General features: G+C 44.4%; 1 protein-coding gene across 2 annotated transcripts in view; it reads left to right on the top strand.

Annotated features, from left to right (window-relative positions):
* Positions 1 to 27372, top strand: part of SEL1L3 (SEL1L family member 3) — an 84530-nt gene that overhangs the window by 56528 nt on the left and 630 nt on the right. For both annotated transcript variants that reach the window (XM_068278344.1, XM_068278335.1), the window contains 12 exons: positions 453 to 572; positions 743 to 883; positions 3290 to 3352; positions 7105 to 7281; positions 11142 to 11269; positions 11454 to 11537; positions 13030 to 13120; positions 16910 to 16994; positions 19303 to 19412; positions 21382 to 21509; positions 22647 to 22749; positions 22844 to 22907. In XM_068278344.1, coding sequence (XP_068134445.1) covers positions 453 to 572; positions 743 to 883; positions 3290 to 3352; positions 7105 to 7281; positions 11142 to 11269; positions 11454 to 11537; positions 13030 to 13120; positions 16910 to 16994; positions 19303 to 19412; positions 21382 to 21509; positions 22647 to 22749; positions 22844 to 22907 — 1294 coding nt within the window. The remainder of the gene's footprint in view (positions 1 to 452; positions 573 to 742; positions 884 to 3289; positions 3353 to 7104; positions 7282 to 11141; positions 11270 to 11453; positions 11538 to 13029; positions 13121 to 16909; positions 16995 to 19302; positions 19413 to 21381; positions 21510 to 22646; positions 22750 to 22843; positions 22908 to 27372) is intronic.

The raw sequence follows: 27372 nt of genomic DNA, 5'->3' as shown, positions 1-27372 counted from the left end.
CAAATTGTGTTTTGTCTTCTGTATTGTATGTATGTGTATATATACATAGTCGCTGCACAGAGTATGAGTGCTCAAGCTATCTCTCTGGATGTCGCGCTCGTCATCTTGCTGCGCCCATGCCAACCCACCGCATGCACTTGCCATCCAGTCAGCGCCGTGGCTAATAGGGGTGGGGCAGGACAGGGCGGGTGCAGGGTGGAAAGATACAGTGCTGCTGCCAATCAGAGGAAGGTGGGGCAGAAGTAGGGGGCGTATGTGGGATGGAAGGACATACAGACACACAGCGGCCGGCTTGGATATAGATATGTGAATTATACTTTTTAGAACGTTAATTATTATCAAGTGATGTGAGCGCTGTATCTTTATATTTTCTTGTACATTATTATCTTTAACTGTGCACGATTCTTCAATTAAAGTTACCTTGTACACCTTGGATTTGCTTTCTTTTAAAGGCATTTGTAGAAACCATAAAGTTAATGGATGATGACATTTTAAAGGAGCAGACTAGAGAAAATGATGACTTGTTTTTGTGGCTGAAGCAGAATGCTGAAAGAGGAGATCCATATGCTCAGGTAACAACTCACAACAACAATCCTGCAGTTTTTATGCATACGCATTGCCCTGAATGTGGCTGCTTTCTCCAGTGCAGAATAGATGCATTTTTAATGGTGCGCTTGCACACCAGTGCATGCTGTCATAGTGGGATTTATTCATGTATGCCTCTGTCTACTTTATCTTACAGCACCGACTGGCCCAAATGCTTTTCTGGGGTCAGCAAGGTGTGGCCAAGGACACAAAGGCAGCCATAGAGTGGTATGAGCGGGGAGCTCTGGAGAATGAAGAGCCAGTGCTGATGTATGATTATGCTGTCCTTCTGTTTAAGGTATCTCCTTTCTGTATACTTGTCTTTGTTCTTTATACAGTATTTGTATGCCTCTAGTGCGGTGTTAGCTGTATTTACAGCACCAACCACAAGGAGGCAATAGAGTCCCTCTTACCTGATTCATAGCTTCATTGTAATGAGTGGATGTTTTACCAGAACTTAATCATCTACCTGCTATCATCACGCCGGTCGCCATAAGCCTCCTGCACATGCATGCTCTCTATAAAGACTGAACCTTGCATGCACAGGAGGCTCACGGCGACCGGTATGATGATATGAAGTCGCTGATTACCGGAGCCGCCAGCAGGACCAGTAGAGGGAAGTAGAGGATGCCAAAGGACCTTGCGGGCTACCGGGGGGGGGGGGGGGGGTGGACTAAGCGCCAGGTAAGTCCAAATTTCCTTTTTATTTAGCACTTGGGCTCCCTTTAACAACTGAAAAAAAAAGTACCCAAAAGTTGGTGAAAAGTACTATCATCATTATTTTCAGTATTTTCTTGCTTGCTGGTGGTTTAACCACTTGATGACCCACCCTTTACCCCCCCTTAAGGACCAGCGCTGGTTTGATTGATCTGTGCTGGGTGGGCTCTGCAGCCCCCAGCACAGATCAGGGTGCAGGCAGGGAGATCAGATTGCCCCCCTTTTTTCCCCCCTATGGGGATGATGTGCTGGGGGGGTCTGATCTCTCCTGCCTGCTGTGGGTGGCGGGGGGGGCACCTCAAAGCCCCCCTCCGCGGCGAAATTCCCCCTCCCTCTCCTACCTGCTGCCTCCCCCTGGTGTTCCGGGCTGCACAGGACGCTATCCGTTCTGTGCAGCCAGTGACAGGATGTGGTCTGTCACATGGCGGCGATCCCCGGCCGCTGATTGGCCGGGGATCGCCGATCTGCCTTACGGCGCTGCTGCGCAGCAGCGCCGTACAAATGTAAACAAAGCGGATTATTTCCGCTTGTGTTTACATCTAGCCTGCGGGCCGCCATCGGCGGCCCGCAGGCTATTCACGGAGCCCCCCGCCGTGATTTGACAGGAAGCAGCCGCTCGTACGAGCGGCTGCTTCCTGATTAATTAGGCTGCAGCTGGCGACGCAGTACTGCGTCGCTGGTCCTGCAGCTGCCACTTTGCCGACGCACGTTATGAGTGTGCGGTCGGCAAGTGGTTAAAAGGCATTTTATGACAAGTTGTGAACATATCACCTGGGAGAAAAGCTATGGCCCATATGCAATTCACTTTTTCTCCTGTGTTTTTACTCATAGGTGATATTTTCACACGTGCCAATTAAATGCCTTTGAAACCATCAACAAGCAAAATAATACTCAAAATAATGTTGATAGTACTTTTTAACCAATATTTTGGTACTTTTTCTATTGCAAGTGTTGAAAAGTTATTCTAAATCTAAGATGAAAAATGATCTCCTAGGTGAAAACTCAGAAGAAAAAGTTAATTGCAAATGGCCCATGTCTTAAAAATATGCTAGGACCCTACAAGATGATGCTATTGCTGAAAAGCTACTAGCTTGGTGGCAAATGGTGCAGATGTACCTTTCAAGTGAGGTTTGGAGGAGCTCCCACCTTCTGTTATTGTGCAAGGCCAAATACGCCTTTCATTTTAAATACAGGACACCGCCCCCACATTATTCCCCATATTGTCCTAAATGCAAATTTTAGAATGCCGACTTGCCATATTCCCTATGGATCTGCGAATGTATAGGTCTCTTCTGGGAGTAGGCTTGACAGGACTGTTAAGTAACTGGTATTTTTTAAAAGGAAATAAATATATCTCCCTATTTCTCTCACCTCAGGTTCCCTTTAAAGGGAACCTGAAGCGCGTAAAATTATTAAAAATAAACACATGACGTAGCTGCCAATGAATATTACATACTTACCTCGCCATCAGTTCCTCTCAGAAGGTCTCTATTTTCTTCTTACAGTGATCCTTTCCAGTTCTGACAAGATTTTGTCGGAACTGAAATATACCAGTTATATATCAGCAGCTGTCAGTTACAACTGAATGTGCAAGGTAATGTCCATGTTTCCCTATGGCTCAAGTGGGTGATATTACAGTTTAACGGTGTGCTGACCAATGGCCATTTTTAAAATGGAGTACGGAGAATTCCATTGATCACAGTGGACAAATGGGACGCAGGAGAGGAGAAAGAGATTGAGGAATAGACTACACAGGATGTAAGTATGACCTGTGTATGGTTATTTTTACTTTTTATTTTCAGTTCAGGTTCTCTGTAAGTAAATACGGCTGGATATTTTTCTATAAGTCTTAATTTTAGGCTGCAAAGCAAATACATGTGAATACTGTATTTTGGTGGAGGTGATGTTTTTCTATAACCACTGTAAATGGTCAGTAACCATACATTTATTGACAGCTCACTAAATCTCCTATATCTCTGCTTTTCAGGGTGATGGTGTTCTACAGAACAAGAAACTGGCACTGCAGCTGATGAAGAAGGCTGCTTCTAAGGTGCTTTTGTTGTATTGTATATGCTGTCCCATTGCAAATGTGCTAGTTAATATCAGTCAGAGGAGTATGGCAGCTCATTGTACAATCTCAGATTTCCCGAGAGACAGACAGGAGAAAAACCGACTAACAGCTTATACAATTAGCTAGGTGACTTAGGGGTTGATTCACTTTGTAGGATGAGATCCCCGCACTTTGGCCCAATAGGCTGCCTGTCAAGTGACAGGCAGCCTATTGGGCCAATCAAAGTGTGGGGATCTCGTCATACAAAGTCACTGACAGGGCCCAGAGTGGGACAAATGGAGCAGCTGTTCGTTTTGGGGGGAGCGCGAGTAAGTTAGTAATGCATGCTACAGCAGTAGCGTGCTTACTTTGAAAATTTTATTTGCACTGCTTGAGCAGTGTAGGTTAGTGAATCAATCCCTACTGATTTGTCTGTGAGCCAGATGCAGCCATCAAAAGAGCCACATCTGGCTTCCGAGCCATAGGTTCCCTACCCCTGCAGTAAAGCATGGTACTTCATACGGTGGTCTCGCACAATACAATAAAACAATCCAATTTTACGGCAATTCAATGAAAATGATTGGTTGTACAGAGAGATTCAAAAGCTCTTTTCAATAAGTCGATCAGGAGTGGCAAATTATTCTGATCAATCTTGATGAAAACTGAAGGGTGTAGGGTAGATTATCAAATTATTGATTGATAGACCCAACCATTTTTTTTTTCAGAGTTTTCAACTTATTTTCATAATTCTGGAAACATTTAACACATTTGTCTGGCATATTGATCAGATTTTTCAAATGTTATCATTGATCAGAAAAGTATAGTATTGTGTGTGGCCAGCTTTGTAAGTAGCTCCCCCAGTAAGTGCTATCTGCCAATATCTCATGGCTACAAATGGAAAAAAAGAGGCTTCATACTGAATGTAAACTAGAAGCTGCTGCTTGAATAGTGTAAATATTAGGGACACTAAGGCCATGAAGACATGCTATATTTTTGTCACCTAACACTGTCAACTAGTTTAAATTCTGAATTCAGGTGTCCAGGGCAGGTTCTAGACTTATTGTGGCCTGAAGCAAACTTGTGAGGATGCATTTTCATCCTGACCATAAGACGCACCTAGGTTTAGAGGACAAAAATGTATATATATATATATATATATATATATATACAGTGGAGGAAATAATTATTTGACCCCTCACTGATTTTGTAAGTTTGTCCAATGACAAAGAAATGAAAAGTCTCAGAACAGTATCCTTTCAATGGTAGGTTTATTTTAACAGTGGCAGATAGCACATCAAAAGGAAAATCGAAAAAATAACCTTAAATAAAAGATAGCAACTGATTTGCATTTCATTGAGTGAAATAAGTTTTTGAACCCTCTAACAATAAAAGACTTCATACTTAGTGGAAAAACCTTTGTTTGCAAGCACAGAGGTCAAACGTTTCTTGTAATTGATGACCAAGTTTGCACACATTTTAGGAGGAATGTTGGTCCACTCCTCTTTGCAGATCATCTCTAAATCCCTAAGGTTTCGAGGCTGTCTCTGTGCAACTCTGAGCTTGAGCTCCCTCCATAGGTTTTCTATTGGATTAAGGTCCGGAGACTGACTAGGCCACTCCATGACCTTAATGTGCTTCTTCTTGAGCCACTCCTTTGTTGCCTTTGCTGTATGTTTTGGGTCATTGTCGTGCTGGAACACCCATCCACGACCCATTTTCAGTTTCCTGGCAGAGGGAAGGAGGTTGTCGTTCAGGATTTCACGATACATGGCTCCGTCCATTTTCCTGTTAATGCGATTAAGTTGTCCTGTGCCCTTAGCAGAAAAACACCCCCAAAGCAAAATGTTTCCACCCCCATGCTTGACGGTGGGAACGATGTTTTGGGGGTCATAGGCAGCATTTTTCTTCCTCCAAACACAGCGAGTTGAGTTAATGCCAAAGAGCTCTATTTTGGTCTCATCAGACCACAGCACCTTCTCTCAGTCACTCACAGAATCATTCAGGTGTTCATTGGCAAAATTCAGACGGGCCTGCACATGTGCCTTCTTGAGCAGGGGGACCTTGTGAGCCCTGCAGGATTTTAATCCATTGCGGTGTAATGTGTTTCCAATGGTTTTCTTGGTGACTGTGGTCCCTGCTAATTTGAGGTCATTCACTAACTCCTCCCGTGTAGTTCTAGGATGCTTTTTCACCTTTCTCAGAACCATTGACACCCCACGAGGTGAGATCTTGCGTGGAGCCCCAGAGCGAGGTCGATTGATGGTCATTTTGTGCGCCTTCCATTTTCAAACAATCGCACCAACAGTTGTCACCTTCTCTCCCAGCTTCTTGCTAATGGCTTTGTAGCCCATTCCAGCCTTGTGCAGGTCTACAATTTTGTCTCTGACATCCTTGGACAGCTCTTTGGTCTTTCCCATGTTGGAGAGTTTGGAGTCTGCTTGATTGATTGATTCTGTGGACAGATGTCTTTTATACAGGTGACTAGTTAAGACAGGTGTCCTTAATGAGGGTGACTAATTGAGTAGAAGTGTCTAACCACTCTGTGGGAGCCAGAACTCTTAATGGTTGGTAGGGGTTCAAAAACTTATTTCACTCAATGAAATGCAAATCAGTTGCTATCTTTTATTTAAGGTTATTTTTTCGATTTTCCTTTTGATGTGCTATCTGCCACTGTTAAAATAAACCTACCATTGAAATGATACTGTTCTGAGACTTTTCATTTCTTTGTCATTGGACAAACTTACAAAATCAGTGAGGGGTCAAATAATTATTTCCTCCACTGTATATATATATATATATATATATATATATATATATACACATACTAAACTTGGTGCATCCATGATGAAAGAGCATCTTGTGGAGTATGTCCCCTTTGTACCTCATGCCCCCTTGTACCTCTTGTGTCTCCCTGTTTCCTCCTCTGTTACCCATGTGTCCGCCTCTGTCCTTCTTGTGTCCTCCTCGATGCCCCTTTGTGTCCCCCATGTGTCCCCCTCTGCGTGGGCAGAGTACAGGGAGTCCCCGACATTGTGGCAGGTTGGAGGTATGTATTGGCAGGCATTCACAAGTCAGGAACTCCCTGCATTTGGACTATAAGACGCAGTGACTTTTTTCCCCACTTTTGGGGGAGAAAAAGTGAGTCTTACAGTCCACAAAATAAAGTAAGTGGTGTGCCAGCATACACAGATTCACATCAGGTAAGCTCTGTGCTGTGTGAGTCAGAAGCAGCAGAGCAGAGGGGGAGTCTGAAAAAAATCAGCTGAGTGTAGAGCTGATGCTGCCCCCTACAGTCTGCTGCCCTGAATCTCATGATTCAGTCTATTTCATGGTAGATGCGCCCCTGCAGGTGTCCCCCAACATCGTTAGCCAGTCATTTCCGGACTTCCCATGTTGCATCAGTCTCGGGCAACCTCTGCTGTAGCTGCCACAATGCTCGACCTGCTTACAAACTCCTCCAAGTCTGCATGGCAGTTGTTGCTAAACCTTCACCTAAACACAGAGCAATTACCAATGACTGATTGGGATGATAGCCATCTAGCATGCGTTTGAGGCTTTACGATATAGGCCTCAAGCATAGGGCCAATATCAGTAATACAACTATATATTGCATTGATGGTATCATTTGTATTTCACAAAGTTTCTTTTACTCTTCACATATTGCTGGGAAAACAGTAACAAAACATTATATAAGACTGTGAATTGTCATGGGATATATCAGGCTGACCATCCTGCCATCCATGTGTACACAGGGGCAGGTGGAGGCCCTGAATGGCCTGGGCTGGTATTACCATAACTTCAAGAAAGACCACTTCAGGGCTATGAGGTATTGGACGGAAGCCCACGATAAAGGGAATGCAGATGCTGCTTTTAATCTTGGGGTCATGCACTTGCATGGCATGTACCCTGGAGAATCTGCCTCCAATGAGGTAAGTGCCATATTGTTATGCTAGCTGAGGTATCGTTTCATGCACTAGTAAAGGCGGTGCTACAGGACATTTACCTACTTTGGGACCGAGTGGCTCTGGCCCCTTAAGGATCAGAGCCTTTTTTAAAAAAAAAATTCTCTTTGTGATTATAGCGATTGGCTCACGGTGATCACAGGGTCAGGAGCCAATGAAATTCGCTCCTAACCAAGGTACGGAGCAGCTGAGTTTTTGTGGTGACGGGGACACGCAATCCTGTCCCGTGTACAGGAGGCGCTGTAGTTAAAATGATGCCGTATAAGGCTTAACCACTTAGCAACCTTTGCCACGCTTATCTACGCCCCTTTAAAGAGACTCTGTAACTTTAAAAAGATCCCCTGGGGGGTACTCACCTCGGGTGGGGGAAGCCTCCGGATCCTAATGAGGCTTCCCACGCCGTCCTGCGTCCCACGGGGGTCTCGCTGCAGCCCTCTGAACAGCCGGCTACAGGCCCGACTGTAATTCCAATATTTACCTTTGCTGGCTCCAGCGGGGGCGCTGTGGCTGCATTCAGCTCGGAAATAGACGGAAATACCCGATCTCCGTCGGGTCCGCTCTACTGCGCAGGCGCCGGAGACTTGCACCTGCGCAGTAGAGCGGACCCGACGGCGATCGGGTATTTCCGCCTACTTCGGAGCCGACAGCCGTCAGAGCGCCTGCGCAGGAGCCAGGAAGGTAAATATTACGTCACGGCTGTACGGAGGGCTGCAGCGAGACCCCCGAGGGACGCAGGACGGCGTGGGAAGCCTCATTAGGATCCTGAGGCTTCCCCCACCCGAGGTGAGTACCCCCCAGGGGACGTTTTGCCGTTACAGTTCCTCTTTAAAATTCACCTGGGTCACAGGGGCATAGATAGGCATCTCCTGTTTGTTTTCCCGCTGTGAGCGTTCGCGTGCTTGCACGTTTGAATGAGCACTGCCAAAGCCAATGACAGTGCTCATTTATTCAGAATGTGTGTAAACATTGAATCAGTCACTATGCTGTTACAGTTACTGAGATCACTCGTGAGAGGATCTCAGATAACTAACACAGCATTAGTGAGTGATCAGCATCAGTGAGGTTTTTTTTAAATAAATTATACCCCCATTAAGCCCATTAACCCTTGCCTCCCTGAAATGTTAAAATTGCTGCGGTTTTTAGGTAAAAAACCCTGTGGTAGAGAAGTGGTTAAGCTGCCACAAGTACGATAGATTTTACTACGGGCGGTACTGAAAGGGTTAAAGGACCACAAAAAAAATGTTTAAATTTAAAATACATGTGTACATATGCATCAAATGTATATTTGTCACAGAGTTTTTACTTTCTTTTTCAAAAGCACATACTGAATCGCAGTCCGACTGGGTCTCGACTGGAGAAAAACTGTTAGTTGCATAGCTGAATATTAATTATCTCAGGCAGAGAAAAATGAAAAGCAACACAGCATATTTATTTGTGTGCTAGGCACTGCGCATAAACATGTCTATCTCATCATGTCACATGTCACTTAAGCTTCCCGTTAAGCCCATGTGGAAAATCGCATAATATGGAAACTAGTACATATACTTGCATTGCTGTGCGTTTTTCTGGTGTGGAAAAATGCAAGGATTCACATGATGTGGAAATCCAACAGTATGTTATTGTTTGTAATAAGGGATTAGGTCAATGAAGACTTTTTGAATATTAATTACATTGTTACTGTATTATCAGTGGAGCTGTGATTAGGTGAGAGTAAGGGTGCCCGTATATCTAGAGTAGAGATGTATGGTCAGATCGACCCAGAGACAGGTCTCTCTCTGATCGAATCTGATCAGAGAAAAATCTGTTGGCTGCCCATACATTCAGGCCGATTCCTGATCAATGTCAGGGTGATTGCCTGGGTTCAGATGTAAATCAGTAATCTGATATAACGCCCTGAAATAACTGCCTAAAATTTGGAGATGGAGCTACATTTTAAACTTGCTTGCCTATCTCAAGCATGGATTGTGTTTTGGTAATATTTGTTATCGTTGACATTTTCCACCTTTTAAAAATGGCTAACTTTATTCTGTGTCTTAACCACTTGACGACCGCAGTGGTAACCCCCCCCCCCCCCCCCCCCCCCCTAAAGACCAGGCCGTTGTGTCCAGCACTGGGCTGTGCTGGCTTTTCAGCCTCCTGCACAGCCCAGCTTATGTGCCCAGCGATCGGACTCACCTCCTTTTTTTGTCCCTAAGGGGACATGCCGCCGGAGGGGTCCGATCGCTGTGGCCATTTGTATTTTTTTTTCCCTGCCTCTATGAGGCTCTCGCTCTCCCCTTCCTCCCTCCCTCCCCTTCCCTCCGGAGTCTAAATTGGAACAGGACGGCGATCCGTCCTGTTCCGCCTCTCATAGGCATCAGCCTATGAGAGGCCGGCGCTCCCCGGCCAATCAGAGGCCGGGGATCGCCGATCTCGTACAGCGTTGCGGCTCCCGGCAGCGCTGTACGCTTGTAAACAAAGGGGATTTCTTTCCCCTTACGTTTACAAGCAGCCTGCTAGCCGCGATCCGCGGCTAGCAGGCTATTCACAGAACTCCATTCCGTGAATCGGCAGGGAACAATCGCTCATGCGCGCGGCCATTCCCTGGGAAACTGCAGCCCCAGGACTTGATACCAATTGGCGTTAGGCGGTCCTGGGGCTGCCGCCGCGTTCACGCCCATTGGCGTGACGCGGACGTTAGGTAGTTAAAGTAAACACTTCTATGTTGTGGACTGATGAAACTAAAATTGAGTTATTTCGGCATAACAAGGGGTGTTATGTATGGAGGAAAAAGAACACAGCATTCCAATAAAAACACCTGCTACCTACAGTAAAATATGGTGGTGCTTCCATCATGCTGTGGGGCTGTGTGGCAGTGCAGGGACTGGGAATCTTGTCATAGTTGAGGGACACATGGATTCCACTCAGTATCAGCAGATTCTGGAGACCAATGTCCAGGAATCAGTGACAAAGCTGAAGCTGCACCAGGACTGGATCTTTCAACAAGACAACGACCCTAAACACTGCTCAAAATCCACTAAGGCATTCATACTGAGGAACAAGTACAATGTTTTGGAATGGCCATCTCAGCCCCCAGACCTGAATAGAATTAAAAATCTGTGGTGTGAGTTAAAGAGAGCTGTCCATGCTCAGAAGCCATCAAACCTGAATGAACTAGAGATGTTTTGTAAAGAAGACTGGTCCAAATACCTTCAACCAGAATCCAGACTCTCATTGGAACCTACAAAGAGCATTTAGAGGCTGTAATTTCTGCAAAATGAGGATCTACTAAATATTGATGTCATTTCTTTTTTGTGGTGCTCAAATTTATGCACCTGCCTTTGTTTAAACAATGATTGCATACTTTCGTTAAATCCAATTAACTTAATTTCACTTCTCAAATATCACTGTGTGTGTCTTCTATATGATATATTTAACTGACATTTTTTATCGTAACAACCAACAATTTGTACAGGAAAATCATGACCATTAACAAGGTTGCCTCAACTTTCACATCTCACTGTAGAGGGCACTGTCCAATGTTCACACTAGATACGCTGCGCAGCAGTGCGATGCGCCATGCACACATTTTTCGGCAAATCGCTGATCAGCAGTGCAACGCACGGAAGCGCAGATGGCGGTGCGATCACGCGCATTGTGTTTTGAACAGGACACACGGCCATCTGCATTTGGCTGTGTGAACAAGGCCTAACACTTACAAATAATTAAAAACATTAATTCAATTATTAATTTAGAAAAACTACAAAATCATAGCTTACAGTTGCATTTTTTCAATTGACCTGGATGCAGTTTATATTAAGGCTCACAGAAAGTCCTCTTCTCCACAGACACGTGCCTTTCAATACATGTCAAGAGCGGCAGACGGCGGCCATATTGAAGCCTCTATTAATGTAGCAAATTATTTCGCTACTGGGAGCTTGACTAGTGTCCGCAGAGATCCAGAGACAGCCATATTGTAAGTAAATCCTATATTTGCTAATAATAAGCACATACAGTTGCTGATTAAGGGTGAGTATAGAGGACATTTTAGGGACTGTGAGAGCAGTTGAAGAGAGAGGGAGAGCATAGTTTAAAAAAATAAATAAATCATGAGATTGGACTTGTCTTGTATATTTATCTACTTTGTCCTCATTTTGCAGCTTGGCAAAGATTGTTGGGGAGCAAAATGGAAATATTGGACTTATTATCCGGAAAGCTGTTAATGCCTACCTGGATGGGTCACTGTAAGTATGAGCATTGTATATTGTGGCATTGTTTCTATACAAAATCGGAGCCTACCCATAGTAACCAGGTTGCCATACATCAGATGACTTGGCGGCCGATTTTCATCCAATTCGATTATTATAATCGAATTGGATGAAAATCGGTGCTGCCAAGTCCATGCCCGACCAACTAAGTGACCCATTTCGGGCCAGAAATTGGTCGCATGATCGAACGCGCATGCCGCAAGATGTCGGGCCGAAGTTGGTAGGTCGGGTGAGTGGCGGTAGGGCAGTGATTTCCAGAACGAGCGACGAGAAGACGAAACACCCGCCGCTACCATCGCTATGTATAAATGTGCCCGGTGTGTGCATTTATACGTTACCTGTTCTGTAGCAGCCTCCGCGCGGTGTCCGTAATCTTCGGGACACTCTCCATACACGCTACTGGCACATATTGTCTGACGTCAGATGCTATGCGCCAGTGGCGTGTACGGAGAGCCACCCGGAGGATTATGAATACCGCACGGAGGCTGCTACAGGACAGGTAATGTATAATGCACACATGGGGGGCACATTATACATTAGGGGCAGCGGCGGTGCAGACTCAGCCGATTCCCTGAAGATTTCCTGCTGAAATCGGACGGGAATTGGCCTGTAATGTATGGGCAGAATCAACAAAAAACTAATTTATCTCTAATCAGATTCGATTGGAGATAAATTTGTCTTTTTGTCAAATCTGTCCATAATCGTCAGGTCTATGGGTACCTTAAAGTGGACCCAAATTAAAAATACAAGATTTCAGAAATAAAATCTATTTTCTAAATTATAATAATAAATAGCAGCCTTTTTTCAGCTGCATGATGACAAATATAAAATATTTTACATTTATTGGAGGAACCCCTCCCTTCCTTTCAAATTGCCTAGACAGGATCCGGCAGACTGGTGGAGTAGGAGGTGTCCGGCAAAGGAGGAATTGCTAATGGCTGCCACCTGTATAACCCTAGTTATGAAAAGAGAAGGGTGAAAAGTATGCATTGAAATGCTCACAGGCTTAAAGTAGTGTTTATTTATCTTTGTATGTGTCACAGTGGTGCAACTAAATATTTTGAATTAAAAAAAATGCTTGGTTTCGGTCCGCTTTAAGATTCTTGCTTTCTGGAATACAAAAAGCCCCATCTACACCATACAATTTTTTGTCCGATTTGATTCAATTATTCAATTCGATGCAATCCGACATGTCAGATTGGGATTCGTTTTGATTCGATTCAATTTGCCATTATTTTGCAATGGCAAATTGAATCGAATTAAATCCTGATCGGACATGTGGGATTAAATCAAATCAATGAATTGAATTGAATCAAATCGGACAAAAATGTGTAGGGTGTAGATGGAACTTGAGAGGAGAAGGAGAATCCTACTGATTGCTTTGAACAGATTTCTTCCTTTGAGATGTATTTTGTATCTCAGCAGAGTTGGGCATTTCACCTCAGAACAATATTCTTTTTCTCTGCAGAAACGAGGCGTTTTTGAATTTCATCCTGGCAGCTGAAGCTGGTGTTGAATCATCTCAGACAAACGTCGCATTTCTCTGCGAGGAACATTCTGTATGTATCTACAGATTTTGTTGTTCTTAAAGTGAAACTGAGGTCAAACAATTATTTTAAGTGGCTACAAGCCTTAACTCACTAGTTATACTTTTACATACATTTAGTATGTAAGCTTTAAATACCATTGATTTTTATTTAAACAAGGAAACTAGAACTCCAGACCACACTAAATCACTGCTGCATGTCCTGTATAATCCCTGCTGCATGTCCTGTATAATCCCTGCTGCATTTCCTATATAATCACTGCTGCATGTCCTGTATAATCCCTGCTGCATGTCCTGTATAATCCCTGCTGCATGTCCTGTATAATCCCTGCTGCATTTCCTATATAATCACTGCTGCATGTCCTGTATAATCCTGTATAATCCCTGCTGCATTTCCTGTATTATAACTGCTGCATGTCCTGTATAATCCCTGCTACATGTCCTGTATAATCCCTGCTGCATTTCCTATATAATCACTGCTGCATGTCCTGTATAATCCCTGCTGCATGTCCTGTATAATCCCTGTTGCATTTCCTGTATAATCACTGCTGCATGTCCTGTATAATCCCTGCTGCATTTCCTATATAATCCCTGCTGCATGTCCTGTATAATCCCTGCTGCATGTCCTGTATAATCCCTGCTGCATGTTCTGTATAATCCCTGCTGCATGTCCTGTATAATCCCTGCTGCATGTCCTGTATAATCCCTGCTGCATTTCCTGTATAATCCCTGTTGCATGTCCTGTATAATCCCTGCTGCATTTCCTGTATAATCCCTGTTGCATTTCCTGTATAATCACTGCTGCATGTCCTGTATAATCCCTGCTGCATTTCCTATATAATCCCTGCTGCATGTTCTGTATAATCCCTGCTGCATGTCCTGTATAATCCCTGCTGCATGTCCTGTATAATCCCTGCTGCATGTTCTGTATAATCCCTGCTGCATGTCCTGTATAATCCCTGCTGCATTTCCTATATAATCCCTGCTGCATGTTCTGTATAATCCCTGCTGCATGTCCTGTATAATCCCTGCTGCATTTCCTATATAATCCCTGCTGCATGTTCTGTATAATCCCTGCTGCATGTCCTGTATAATCCCTGCTGCATTTCCTATATAATCCCTGCTGCATGTTCTGTATAATCCCTGCTGCATGTCCTGTATAATCCTGTATGTCCTGTATAATCCCTGCTGCATGTTCTGTATAATCCCTGCTGCATGTCCTGTATAATCCCTGCTGCATGTCCTGTATAATCCCTGTTGCGTTTTCTGTATAATCCCTGCTGCATGTCCTGTATAATCCCTGTTGCGTTTTCTGTATAATCCCTGCTGCATGTCCTGTATAATCCCTGCTGCATGTCCTGTATAATCCCTGCTGCATGTCCTGTATAATCCCTGCTGCATTTTCTGTATAATCCCTGCTGCATGTCCTGTATACTCTCTGCTGCATGTCCTGTATAATCCCTGCTGCATGTCCTGTATACTCTCTGCTGCATGTCCTGTATAATCCCTGCTGCATTTTCTGTATAATCCCTGCTACATGTCCTGTATAATCCCTGCTGCATGTCCTGTATAATCTCTGCTGCATGTCCTGTATAATCCCTGCTGCATGTCCTGTATAATCCCTGCTGCATGTCCTGTATAATCCCTGCTGCATTTTCTGTATAATCCCTGCTGCATGTCCTGTATACTCTCTGCTGCATGTCCTGTATACTCTCTGCTGCATGTCCTGTATAATCCCTGCTGCATTTTCTGTATAATCCCTGCTACATGTCCTGTATAATCACTGCTGCATGTCCTGTATAATCCCTGCTGCATGTTCTGTATAATCCCTGCTGCATGTCCTGTATAATCCCTGCTGCATGTCCTGTATAATCCCTGCTGCATGTTCTGTATAATCCCTGCTGCATTTCCTATATAATCCCTGCTGCATGTTCTGTATAATCCCTGCTGCATGTCCTGTATAATCCCTGCTGCATGTCCTGTATAATCCCTGCTGCATGTTCTGTATAATCCCTGTTGCGTTTTCTGTATAATCCCTGCTGCATGTCCTGTATAATCCCTGTTGCGTTTTCTGTATAATCCCTGCTGCATGTCCTGTATAATCCCTGCTGCATGTCCTGTATAATCCCTGCTGCATGTCCTGTATAATCCCTGCTGCATTTTCTGTATAATCCCTGCTGCATGTCCTGTATACTCTCTGCTGCATGTCCTGTATAATCCCTGCTGCATGTCCTGTATACTCTCTGCTGCATGTCCTGTATAATCCCTGCTGCATGTCCTGTATAATCTCTGCTGCATGTCCTGTATAATCCCTGCTGCATGTCCTGTATAATCCCTGCTGCATTTTCTGTATAATCCCTGCTGCATGTCCTGTATACTCTCTGCTGCATGTCCTGTATAATCCCTGCTGCATTTTCTGTATAATCCCTGCTACATGTCCTGTATAATCACTGCTGCATGTCCTGTATAATCCCTGCTGCATGTCCTGTATAATCCCTGCTGCATGTCCTGTATAATCCCTGCTGCATGTCCTGTATAATCCCTGCTGCATTTCCTGTATAATCCCTGTTGCGTTTTCTGTATAATCCCTGCTGCATGTCCTGTATAATCCCTGCTGCATTTTCTGTATAATCCCTGCTGCATTTTCTGTATAATCCCTGCTGCATGTCCTGTATAATCCCTGCTGCATGTCCTGTATAATCCCTGCTGCATTTTCTGTATAATCCCTGCTGCATGTCCTGTATACTCTCTGCTGCATGTCCTGTATAATCCCTGCTGCATTTTCTGTATAATCCCTGCTACATGTCCTGTATAATCCCTGCTGCATGTCCTGTATAATCCCTGCTGCATGTCCTGTATAATCCCTGCTGCATGTCCTGTATAATCACTGCTGCATTTCCTGTATAATCCCTGCTGCATGTCCTGTACAATCCCTGCTGCATTTTCTGTATAATCCCTGCTGCATGTCCTGTACAATCCCTGCTGCATTTTCTGTATAATCCCTGCTGCATGTCCTGTATAATCACTGCTGCATTTCCTGTATAATCCCTGCTGCATGTCCTGTATAATCCCTGCTGCATTTCCTGTATAATCCCTGCTGCATGTCCTGTACAATCCCTGCTGCATTTTCTGTATAATCCCTGCTGCATTTCCTGTATAATCCCTGCTGCATTTTCTGTATAATCCCTGCTGCATGTCCTGTATAATCACTGCTGCATTTCCTGTATAATCCCTGCTGCATGTCCTGTATAATCACTGCTGCATGTCCTGTATAATCCCTGTTGCGTTTTCTGTATAATCCCTGCTGCATGTCCTGTATAATCCCTGCTGCATGTCCTGTACAATCCCTGCTGCATTTTCTGTATAATCCCTGCTGCATGTCCTGTATAATCACTGCTGCATTTCCTGTATAATCCCTGCTGCATTGTGTGTATAATCCCTGCTGCATGTTCTGTATAATCACTGCTGCATGTCCTATATAATCACTGCTGCATTTCCTGTATAATCCCTGCTGCATTTTCTGTATAATCCCTGCTGCATGTCCTGTATAATCCCTGCTGCATTTTCTGTATAATAAAATAAAATGAGAAGAAAGTGAGACAGGCCCCATGTTCTTAGCAGTAACCAAGTCAGCGGGAGCTGAAGGAATACTGTAGACAGAGCCCCTGAAAGGGACAGGAGTTTGGAGTCATCCCACTATTGTACTATTGTGATGGGTTCACTGACCTTTTAAATGCTATTTTTTCATATAATTAATGCAGTTTTAATGCATGCTCACTAATCCTAATATGTTTATCTTTAGGAATTGTCCCAAATCCCATTAAGAGATATCTGTACATGGAGATATTATAACTTGTCTGCACACCAGCAGAGTCCCTCTACATATGGTGGGTATTGCTGGACTTTCACATAATGGATAACGGAGTGCATGAATGGTTTGAAAACTGCATCCATCAACTAGACTCATGAAATATCCATTATTCCTAAATGGACATGTTTAATGTTTGGTATTACTTTTAAGGGGCTATAAGCAGAACTGTGCATGTGAAACGCTTATGTCTGTGACACATGGAAATGGCTTTTGCTAAATACTGGGCCGTGACGGTATACACACAATAGCTTGGGGCCTCACACTCTGTAGGTGCCTTGGACTGTGCTCTGCGGCTGCCTTCTATTGAGTTGCAAGTAGCAGGTAACACACATGGCACCATACCAGACCCGAATCTCAAAGCTCTCCTGCTGCTTAGCATCCGGTCACCATGGGTACTTCCAGCCAGCGCATCTCATGATGACAAACGGTAAGCGGCAGGAGAGCAGCGAGTTTCGGTGCTGGATCGGGGCCATGTGAGTCACCTGCTACATGCAACAAGGCAGAAGGGGCTGCAGCGCACAGAGAGGGGGGACAAAAGGAGCACAAGGGGCAAGAGAGGAACAGTGGTACAAGAGGTGACACAGGGGGAACAGAGGTGACACAGCGCAGAGGGGGACAAAAGAGGCACAGGGGGAACAGAGAGGGACAAAAGAGACACAGGGGGACATAGGTGACACAGGGTGACAAAAGAGGAAACGGGCACAAAAGAGGCTCAGGGGGAACAGAGGGGAACAAAATAGGCTCAGGGGAAACAGAGGGGGACAAAAGAGGCACGGGGAACAGAGGGGGACAAAAGAGCCTCAGAGGGAACAAAAGGGGGACAGAAGAGGCACAGAGGAAATGTGGACAAAAGAGACACAGGGAAAATAAGTGACACAGAGGGGAACAAAAGAGGCTCGGGGGGAACAGAGAGGAAAAAAGGCTCAGGGGGTGCAGAGGCAACACAGAGGGGGAAAGAGGCACTCGGGGAACAAAGAGGGACAAAGAGACATGGGGAAAAGAAGTGACACAGAAAGGGACAAAAGAGGCACAAGGAGAACAAAAGAGGTTCAGGGGGAACAAAGGGGGACAAAAGAGGCACAGGGGGAACAGAGGTGATACAGGGGAACAAAAAGGCACAGAGGGACATGAAATGGCACAGGGGGAACTAAGGTGACATAGAGCGGGACAAAAGAGGCTCAGGGGGTACAAAGGGAGACAAAAGAGATGCAGGGAAAAGAGGTGACACAGGGGGCAAAAGAATCACAGGGGGAACAGAGGGGGACAAAAGACTCGGGGTACAGAGGTGACACAAAGGGGGACAAAAGAGACACCAGGAACAGAGGGGATACAGGGGGACAAAAAAGGCAAAGAGGGTAGAGAGGTGACACGGGGGGGGGGGGGGGGGGGGTTCAAAAGAGGCACAGGGAAACAGAAGTGGCGCAGGGGCAAAAAAAGGCACAAGGGACGGGGGAACAGAGGTGACGCAAGGGGAGACAAAAGAGGCACAAAGGTGACAGTGTTCCGACTTAAGAACGGATTCAGGTTAAGAACGTACATTGTTCGTTATCAACCTGTATTTTGCTAATTAATTAGGTGAGTCTTGCTAATACGTTTTTGAGCCATCAGAACTGCCTTAATTTTTCATGGCATTGCTGAAATATTTTTGGTCCATATTGATATTTATTTATTTATTTATTGTATTTATAGAGCGCCAACATATTACGCATTGTGCAGTTGACTCCACCCACATCAAGTTATGGCCATGCCTATTTTTTCACCACGGCGCTTAGTGGAAGTAGTCTGCAGTTTGTGGGCAGGCGGCAGATCCCTCTCTGATCAGATTTGAGCAGAGAGGGATCAATCTGATGGTCGATCTGGTGGCAGGACCGACAGGTGTATGTATGGGTGCCTTTAGCCTTGATCTTGATGAATCTACAGTACATGTACCAAGTACTTTGTACATTATTATGACAATTATACAAAGAAATCTACTAAGTAGAGTTTGGAATGCCAGCATTCAACACACCTCCAGTAAAGATCACTTTAAAGGGTAAGATTTTTTTTATAGAAATACAGCATCGTTATTTGGTTTGTATTTTGAAAAACTGTGAAGAAAATGCTGCCCCTTTTCGGTTCTTTGGGTCATTGCAGCTATCAGCTGCTTAATTCAATTGTTCCTGCCTGCCACTAGTGGTCAGATCGTGGACACAGGCAACGTGTTAGGCTAGGTTCACACACTGTAGACATGGGTCTCTACTTGAGTTCCCGTTGCTGATGCTACAACTATGGAATTTATAAGAGTCAAGGGATAATGAACCAAATGAATGATCTCTGTTTTACAGCTTTATTGAAGATGGGTGACATGTATTATAATGGTGGTAAGAATCAGCGCAGGAATCTGGAACAGTCAGCGAAGATGTACACACAGGCAGCAGCGCTCGGTGATGCTCAGGTAATACATACATGTATTTATCTTTCCCAATAAATCTATGTATCCCCTTTTGATGCTGCATGTATACAGCTGTGTGCTTTAACATCTTGTCAGCATACAGGATTCGAGTCTGATGAAGGCACAATAGTCAAAGTACAAACTGGCAAAATCTTAGCAAAGGGCTCAATCTTGATACTATCCAGCAAAAATTCAAAATTTTGTGGTAAAGTCCAGTGGCGTACCTAGGCCATTTGACACCCGGTGCTGGGTATTAAATTACCCTTCCCCCCCTTCCCAGTGATTGCGGCGTGCCAAGCATGCCACAACACTGCTCTGGTTGGGCGTGTGGGGGGAAGGTGCTATTGTTTGGCATAGGTGAGGGTGGGTAGTGTTAGGTGTAGGTATAAGGGAGGTTAGTTTTAGGTGTATGTGGTGGGGTCAGTGCTAGGTGTAGGTAACGGCGGAGGTGTTAGGTCCAGGTATGTGGTTAGGTTAGGCCAGCATATGTAAGGGCCTCAGTGTTAAGTGAAGGTGAGCAGATTCTAAGGCATAGGTGGGGTGGGGGTACCTCAGTCATCAATACAGACTCTGCATTGATGATTGAAGTACCCCTACCGTACCAATGCCTTCTCTGCCCACAGCCCACCTTCACCTAACACTAACTACTGCAGAGTATTGCGAGCAGAAGGAAGCCGCGGCATGCCATTAACTCACTTGTTCCACCGCCGGAGTCCACGATGCGTCCTCCTGTCACCATTCAGCTCTCCCCCTAGCGGCCGGCGTGTCTTCCTGCATCACGTGATTACACGCATGAAGGAACACATGCCAGCACTAGGGGGAGGGCTGAGAGGAGGTCAGACATCGCTGGACTCCGGCGCTGTAGCAGGTGAGTTAATGACATGCTGCGGCTTCCTTCTGCTTCCAAAACTGCATTCCAGCGGCTGCAGGAGGTCTCTGGTGTAACCACCCTGCCATGGTGATACCTGGAGCGGATCGTTCCTGCCGCCAGCCTGTTCCTACACCACTGGTAAACTCTCCATGCATCACAATTAAGTGAGAACTGATGTGAGGTGATTACTAACTGTTATTGCATGCTTTTCAAATGTTACTGAACCAGGCCCAATGAGTGTAATATGGTATATATATATATACCGGGGGGGGGGGGGGGGAGTTAGGCTTCACCCCTGCATGAGGCATAAGCCTTTTTAAATACCTAAATTGCCGGTTCACTGATCAGCTATGACAGGTGGGTCCGAGCTCCTGTGTGCCCCCCCTCTGCCGTAGGGGTGATCGTTAAGCCCCTGCACTGCACAGAACTACCAGCATGTTGCTGAGGTTATGTTCATAGTAGGCTATTGCATAACAAATCCTGCAAATGCAAGATCACAACAGGGAAAAGTTGGATTGCATGTTACACTTGCAGTGAGACTTATACGCTCAGGCATACAACACATACAAAGTAAGATTCACTGCACCTGTTAACACGCACGTTATGTGGTATCAGAATGCATGCATTGTAGACACCGTACCACACTGCTAACCCGCCCATGTGAGCACACCATTACAATATAAGTGCAACCCGTTAGCCATATGATTATATGCCTTGACACACTGCAATGCCCCAGAGTGAAAGTAGCCCTATGCTGGGTACACATGATGCATTTTTTCAGTTGATTTTCCGTCCGATCGATTTCTGATTCGATCCTGTTATCTTTTCTTATCTATTTCCATTCACTTCTATGAGAAATGGATCCGAAAAATCGAAAATAAGATCGGACATGTCGGAAGTTATCTATCGAACCATTTATCTAACACAAAATTGTATGGTGTGTACCTAGCATACCGTAAGTCATTACCAGAATTCACTGACCTAAAATTATTTGGCTTCTTTTAACGTGGTATCAACACCTTGAAAACTCATTACATGTTATTGTTTTACTTTTCTAATGGGTTTGATTAATTTTGTATCTTTTTTTTTTTTTTTTTACAGGGATTTTTTAATTTAGCTCAGCTGATTGAAGAAGGAGTTTCTGTACCTGAATACATGTTGAGGCATCTGAAAATCAATACATCTGTGATTATGAAGAATTATACCCTAGTGATAGAACTCTATGAAAGGTTCACATTTTACCCACTTACTACTCTGAAATTCCGAAATTCCAGTCTACTTATGTATATCTTACTGTCTTTGATGGATAATAATTGTAAATTAACCCTTTTTAGGATTATCATTTCCGATCTAGAAATGGTCATTTTTAAAGAACAATTGAAGTGAGAAGAATATGGAGGCTGCCATATTTATTTCCTTGTAAACAATACCAGTTGGCTGGCAGCCCTGCTGATCTATTTGGCAGCAGTAGTGTCTGAACAACACCAGAAACAAGCATACAGCTAATCTTGTCAGATCTGACAATAATATCAGAAACACCTGATCTGCTGGATGCTGGTTCAGGGTCTATGGCTAAAAGTATTAGAGGCAGAGGATCAGCAGGATAGCCAGGCAACTGGTATTGCTTAAAAGGAAATACATATGGCAGCCTCCGTATCCCTCTCACTTTAGGTCTCCTTTAATGGGAAAACAAAATGGTGTTATTGTTTTTTGTTATTTCATTATCACTATCTGTTTTTCCCCAGTATTAAAATTAAAATGCACTACCGGAAAATCTGGAGTTTTGGATTGTCTTGGCCAAGAAGATTGTTCTCCTCTTTACCCCTCCCACTGGAAACCAAGCCCTGATGTGCTGCACATTTGTTCCTACTTCCCCATCCATAGCAACAGAGCACTTAAATGCAACACGTCTGTACAGCACTTGGCCTAGAACTAGCCGCAGGGATTAAGTCTGCACTGATCTAATAACTTGTTGTCGCAGAGTTACATTTAGCTTGGAGCAGAGATATATTAAGACAAAATGTGGCCCAAGGCAAAATAGTGGTTTTGGCTCCCCCATGGGCTTTATGATAATCTAAGGTGGTAGAGGGGTCAGAGAAGGTGGCCACTGGACCCTTTGATACCCAATATGCCCCATGCACCTGCCTGGGTTGCCCTGTAGATAATCCTGCTCTGGCTTGGAAGGGTAAAAACTAAAGGGGGATTTCCCATGCTAAATAATCATAGCAGGCTAAGCTGTCACTGTGGGCAATAGGGAGTAGTGCTATTCACTACGCCACCGTGCTGCCCAGACATGTGCTCCATTGTTTAATACCATACGTTATCTTTTATAAAGCAGTAACAGGAATGTCTGTTGTACTCTGCAGATGCCAGAATCACAGCAGTGACGAGACTGTGAGCCCGTGTACCCTCGTCCTGTTTTACCTTCACGTGAAAGACGCCTGGAATTCCATACTGCACTCCCCCATGGTACATAATGACACCCGCCTCTGCAGTATTACTTTATAACAGCCATAAATTGTTCTGCAGTGTGTAAAATGATCTTTATCTGTTTCCCTTTCAGATATATGTACTGGTGTCTCTGGTGTTGGCTGTGTTTGCAGTGCACTGTCTGTATGCATTACAAGGTAAGGTCAGTGAGGCTGCCCATACCAAGCTCTTAGGCCCGGTTCACACTAGTGTTAGTGGCAAAGGGATCTGATCATACCAGTTCATCTGATCCGTTATCACTCCATTTGCCTTCCTCTGCTTCCGTACCGTTTCCCCATATCCCCCCTTCTCCAGACCCCCACACCCAAAGGGAATTTTGCCCCTTATAATGGCCCATATAACAAATGTAAACATCCTGCCCCTCATACCCCCACCACCACACACACACACCCATCCATGAAGTTGTTTTGTTCTACACTCGTAAGGATGGAGGTGCCCAAGTGCAAAAACTTCTAATAGTTAAAATAAGAATGAGAGGTAATTACTTACCTCTCCTGATGGCAAAAACACCAGTAGTATTGGAAAAGTATTCATAAAAAAAAAAAAAAAATAGACAACGCATTTCATGGGTACTAGTCCGCTTCCTCAGGTCAATACACAGTGCCTTGCAGCAAGGTGAATAGGATATGAGCGTCTCTGATAGCTCCACTTGCAGCCTCTCTGTTTGATAAGTAGAAGTCTAATGGGCAAAAGGAGTGTGCATGCTGATATCTCTCATTCTCATTTTAACTTTTAGAAGTTTATATATATTTTTGCACCCCTCCTTACATGAATCCAGATAAGCCTTCTGTGGAGGTAATAGTGTTTTTTTTACCCTAAAAACTACAATCTCAGGAGAGAGACCATCCAGCTTCCGGCAGGTCCTGGAAATCTGAGCGGGGACAGTTAATTTCCCGCTGACTTATACGGTGGTGGCAGAGACCTGCAACCCTCTCTTATGAGTATAGTTGTATTTACTTACAATTTCCCATTTATTAACGATACTATACCATTGGGCTCCTGGGCCCATATGCAATTAACTTTTACACCCAAGAGATAATTTTCATATTCTCTGTAACCACTTCAGGACTACAGGCGTTACACCCCTCTAAAGACCAGGCCATTTTTCACAAAAATGGCCACTGCAGCTTTAAGGATTCGCTGCAGGGCCGCGTAACTCAGCACACAAGTGATTGCCACCACCCCCCCACACACACACACACACACCCTTCTCCCCACCCCACGTGTTTTTTTTTTTTTTTTTGTTTTTTAATAAATATTAAATTCTTTATTTTCCTAATATTTTTAAATATTGTTTTATTTATTTCCTCTTCCCCCCTCCTCCCCGCCAGCCAATCAGCACGATCAGCTGTGATAGGCTTCAGCCTATTACAGTGGATCGTTCTGTGCCTCTGGAGGGGACAGCCGAGTGACACGGTTGTCCTCTGTACAGCGCTGCCTTAGATCGCAGTGCTGTATGTAGTAAATGGACGGCAGGTTCGCCACCTAACAGTCTCTGAACGGTGATCGCGACTGGGAGACTGAAGGCAGAGCGGAGCCTACCAAGCGGAGGTGCACACACAGCGGCGCCAGCAATCTCCTGCAAAAGCAAGCCCCAGGACTTAGGCGGTTCTGGGGCCACGCCCAAAAAGTACCTACAAGTTGGTGAAAAAGTACTATCAAAATTATTTTCAGTATTTTCTTGCTTGCTGGTGGTTGAAAAGACATTTTACTGACAAGTTGGGAAAATATCACCTAGGAGAAAACTCAGGAGAAAAAGTGTATTGCATATGGGCCCAGGTCTCTCTACGTATTCTTGAGTAAAAGGATCACTGAAACCCTCCTGTTTTGTTCTGCACTGTTGTATTCAAACCACTTCCAGTAGGTATCAATGAATAAGAGGGACAGATCATTAATGACGTCAAATAAGTATAGATAAATCGTGGGTTAATTGGTAAAGTAGGATACATCAAAAGATACATTTTGTGAATCAATCCCATTGTGTATATGACTAAACATATACAGTATACATTACATGTGTGCCTGTTATACTTTAGTGGTGTAACTTTCACTAATGATTGGCTGTTTGTACACAGTGGAGGCTTTTTAAAACTATCCCACGTCTTTGCCCTTTAAAACTATCCCACGTCTTTGCCCTTTAAAACTATCCCATGTCTTTGCCCATTAAAACTATCCCATGTCTTTGCCCTAGTTTCTACCGAAAGGCAGATTATACTAACTAGAGCAAGTAAATATTGATTGTTGTGAGTCGTCTGTGTGCCTGTATCTCTATCTTGATATGTAGTTAGCGTTTGACACTAAGCAAACCTATTTTGAATAGTGTTTGATTAGCACTTTGGCAGCTTTAGAAGTAATAGGATCATGAGTACACAGTGCTTGGGATCACATCAGTGCCATCTCCATCACAATGTTCACTGTTCAACCCGCCAGCAGAAACTACTTGTATCTCTCTCATCTATGTGATACTGTTTCAAGAATAAAGGGGCCCATACACCTAACGATTTTACCGCCGATATACAGCAGATTCGATCACTGTGATCGAATCTGCTGTGAAATCGTTGCGCAAAGACTGACAGAATGATCGATACCCATCCGAAATCAATCATTCTCGTCGATCCGTCCGTGCGGAAGATTATTCTCAATCGCCGGCGAGTCGGGAATGCGTCGATAGCGGCGTTCGAATGCCCGACGACCGACGCAATACAGCTGCAATACATTACCTGCTCCGCCGGCGCGACTCCCCCGGTCTCCGCTGTCTTCTTCTCCGTGCTGGTCTCCGGGTCCGGCAGGGTTTACTTCTTCCTGTCCCGGCAGGAAGTTTAAACAGTAGAGGGCGCTGTATTGTTTAAACTTCCCCCAGACAGGAAGAAGTGAAGCCTGCCGGACCAGGAGACCAGCGCGGAGAAGAAGACAGCGGAGACCGGGGGAGTTGCGCCGGCGGAGCAGGTAATCTATGCGGGCGGGGGGGGGGGGGGGGAGGAAAGGCAGCGGCAGCAGCACCACCACCACCACAGATTGTGATCGGTTTCATGCTGAAATCGATTCACAATCTGTTTGCAGTAAAGGCAGCCATACGATCCCTCTCTGATCAGATTTGATCAGAGAGGGATCTATCTGTTGGTCGATCTGATGGCAAATCGACCAGTGTATGGCTACCTTAAGTCTTTATAGGCTTGCATGTAGAGGATCCTTCATTGTGAAAGTCCAGCATTTGTTCCGGTCTGACAGACACATGTTACATTGCTATGACTTATACCAAAACATGTCTTACAGCCCTCAACTATTACAGCAACATACCATTTAGTTCTATATCAACAAATCATACACAAACTCCCTCAGATGGAGCCCACCGTTTAATGTCCCTACTACAGTCACATTCCTCTGAGCTTGTTTGCCTTGATAAAGAGGCATTGCCTCCAAATGTTTAATTCATAATATGCAGCAATAAATGTCCTCGGATACATTAACTGCAGTGACAACTTTTTCTGTCTACTGCTGTGGATTTGTTCAATGACCGCGGTTTAAGCACCCAGTGACCTTAAAGGGAACCAAGCGCCACTTTTTTTCCTGCAGTCTCCTGGTTTCTAATAGCTAAAGGAGCTGCCATGATCCCCCCTCTCCTTCTAGCTGCCCGTTATTTATCCAGCGGAAGGTGTGAAGATAGCATCTGTGACAGCTCTAAAATCTTTGAGGCACAGTCACCTATCTCTCCAAGGGCCATGTTGGTGGCCACTGCAGAATTAGCAGCCATCCACGCAGTACACATTGTTTTGGAGCGTTCTGAAGTTTCATTCCCACTAGCCTAATTTAGCTAGCATTGAGGCGGATGGTCTTCTCTGGATGAAGATTTCCCTGGAGCCTTTGCCTGCCTCGAAACGTTGGCTTCATATTGTTTTGAACTTTGAAATGAAGTGTTGGCGGAAGTGTCTGTCGTCTCTGAATACATGCTCACGCGGTCTTACAGTGTGGAATACTATTTAGCAATAATCCCAGCATTTTGTAGAGCGGAAGGGACTTCCTATTACTACAAATGCGATTTTTATTTTTTTTTATGTTTGAACTTTAAAACGGTACGTCATTGAGGGCAAAATAACAGCAGACATGGCTGTGTCACAAGGGGGGAATCATTTGGATATGACAAGAGCTGCATATCAGTTCCTGCGAATTTGACCACCACCGGCTTATAAAATAGTGTTTTATTTTACCCCCTTACTTTATAGGAGAAACCCTTTTGAATATAAGCAACCTTCTTAAACAATCAGGATAAGCACTTAAAGTGGTCTGAAACTCCAACATAACATTCAATAAAAATGTATTTTCCTATTTTTATTACTCATACAGTTATCATATTTGCTTTTGTGCATACGTAATATTGTCTATTTACAAATTACAAGTTTCCAAAGTGTAGTTTATCTTGCCCTGAAACCTGCCATTGCATTATATATTTAACTGCTTTTTATTACGGTATATATTAACATCTTCTAATTAGCTATTCTGAGCTGTTTGTGTGCTTGAAGCACAGAGAGCTCCTTTTCACTTGTTACACTGTGTTTACACACATGTATCAACATTGAAATGCAAATAAAGATACTGTTATCTCCA

This window comes from Hyperolius riggenbachi, chromosome 1, assembly GCF_040937935.1.
Source record: "Hyperolius riggenbachi isolate aHypRig1 chromosome 1, aHypRig1.pri, whole genome shotgun sequence".
Taxonomy (NCBI): Eukaryota; Metazoa; Chordata; class Amphibia; order Anura; family Hyperoliidae; genus Hyperolius; species Hyperolius riggenbachi.
The sequence above is the reverse complement of the archived record's forward strand: the minus strand, read 5'-3'. Positions and strand labels throughout refer to the sequence as shown.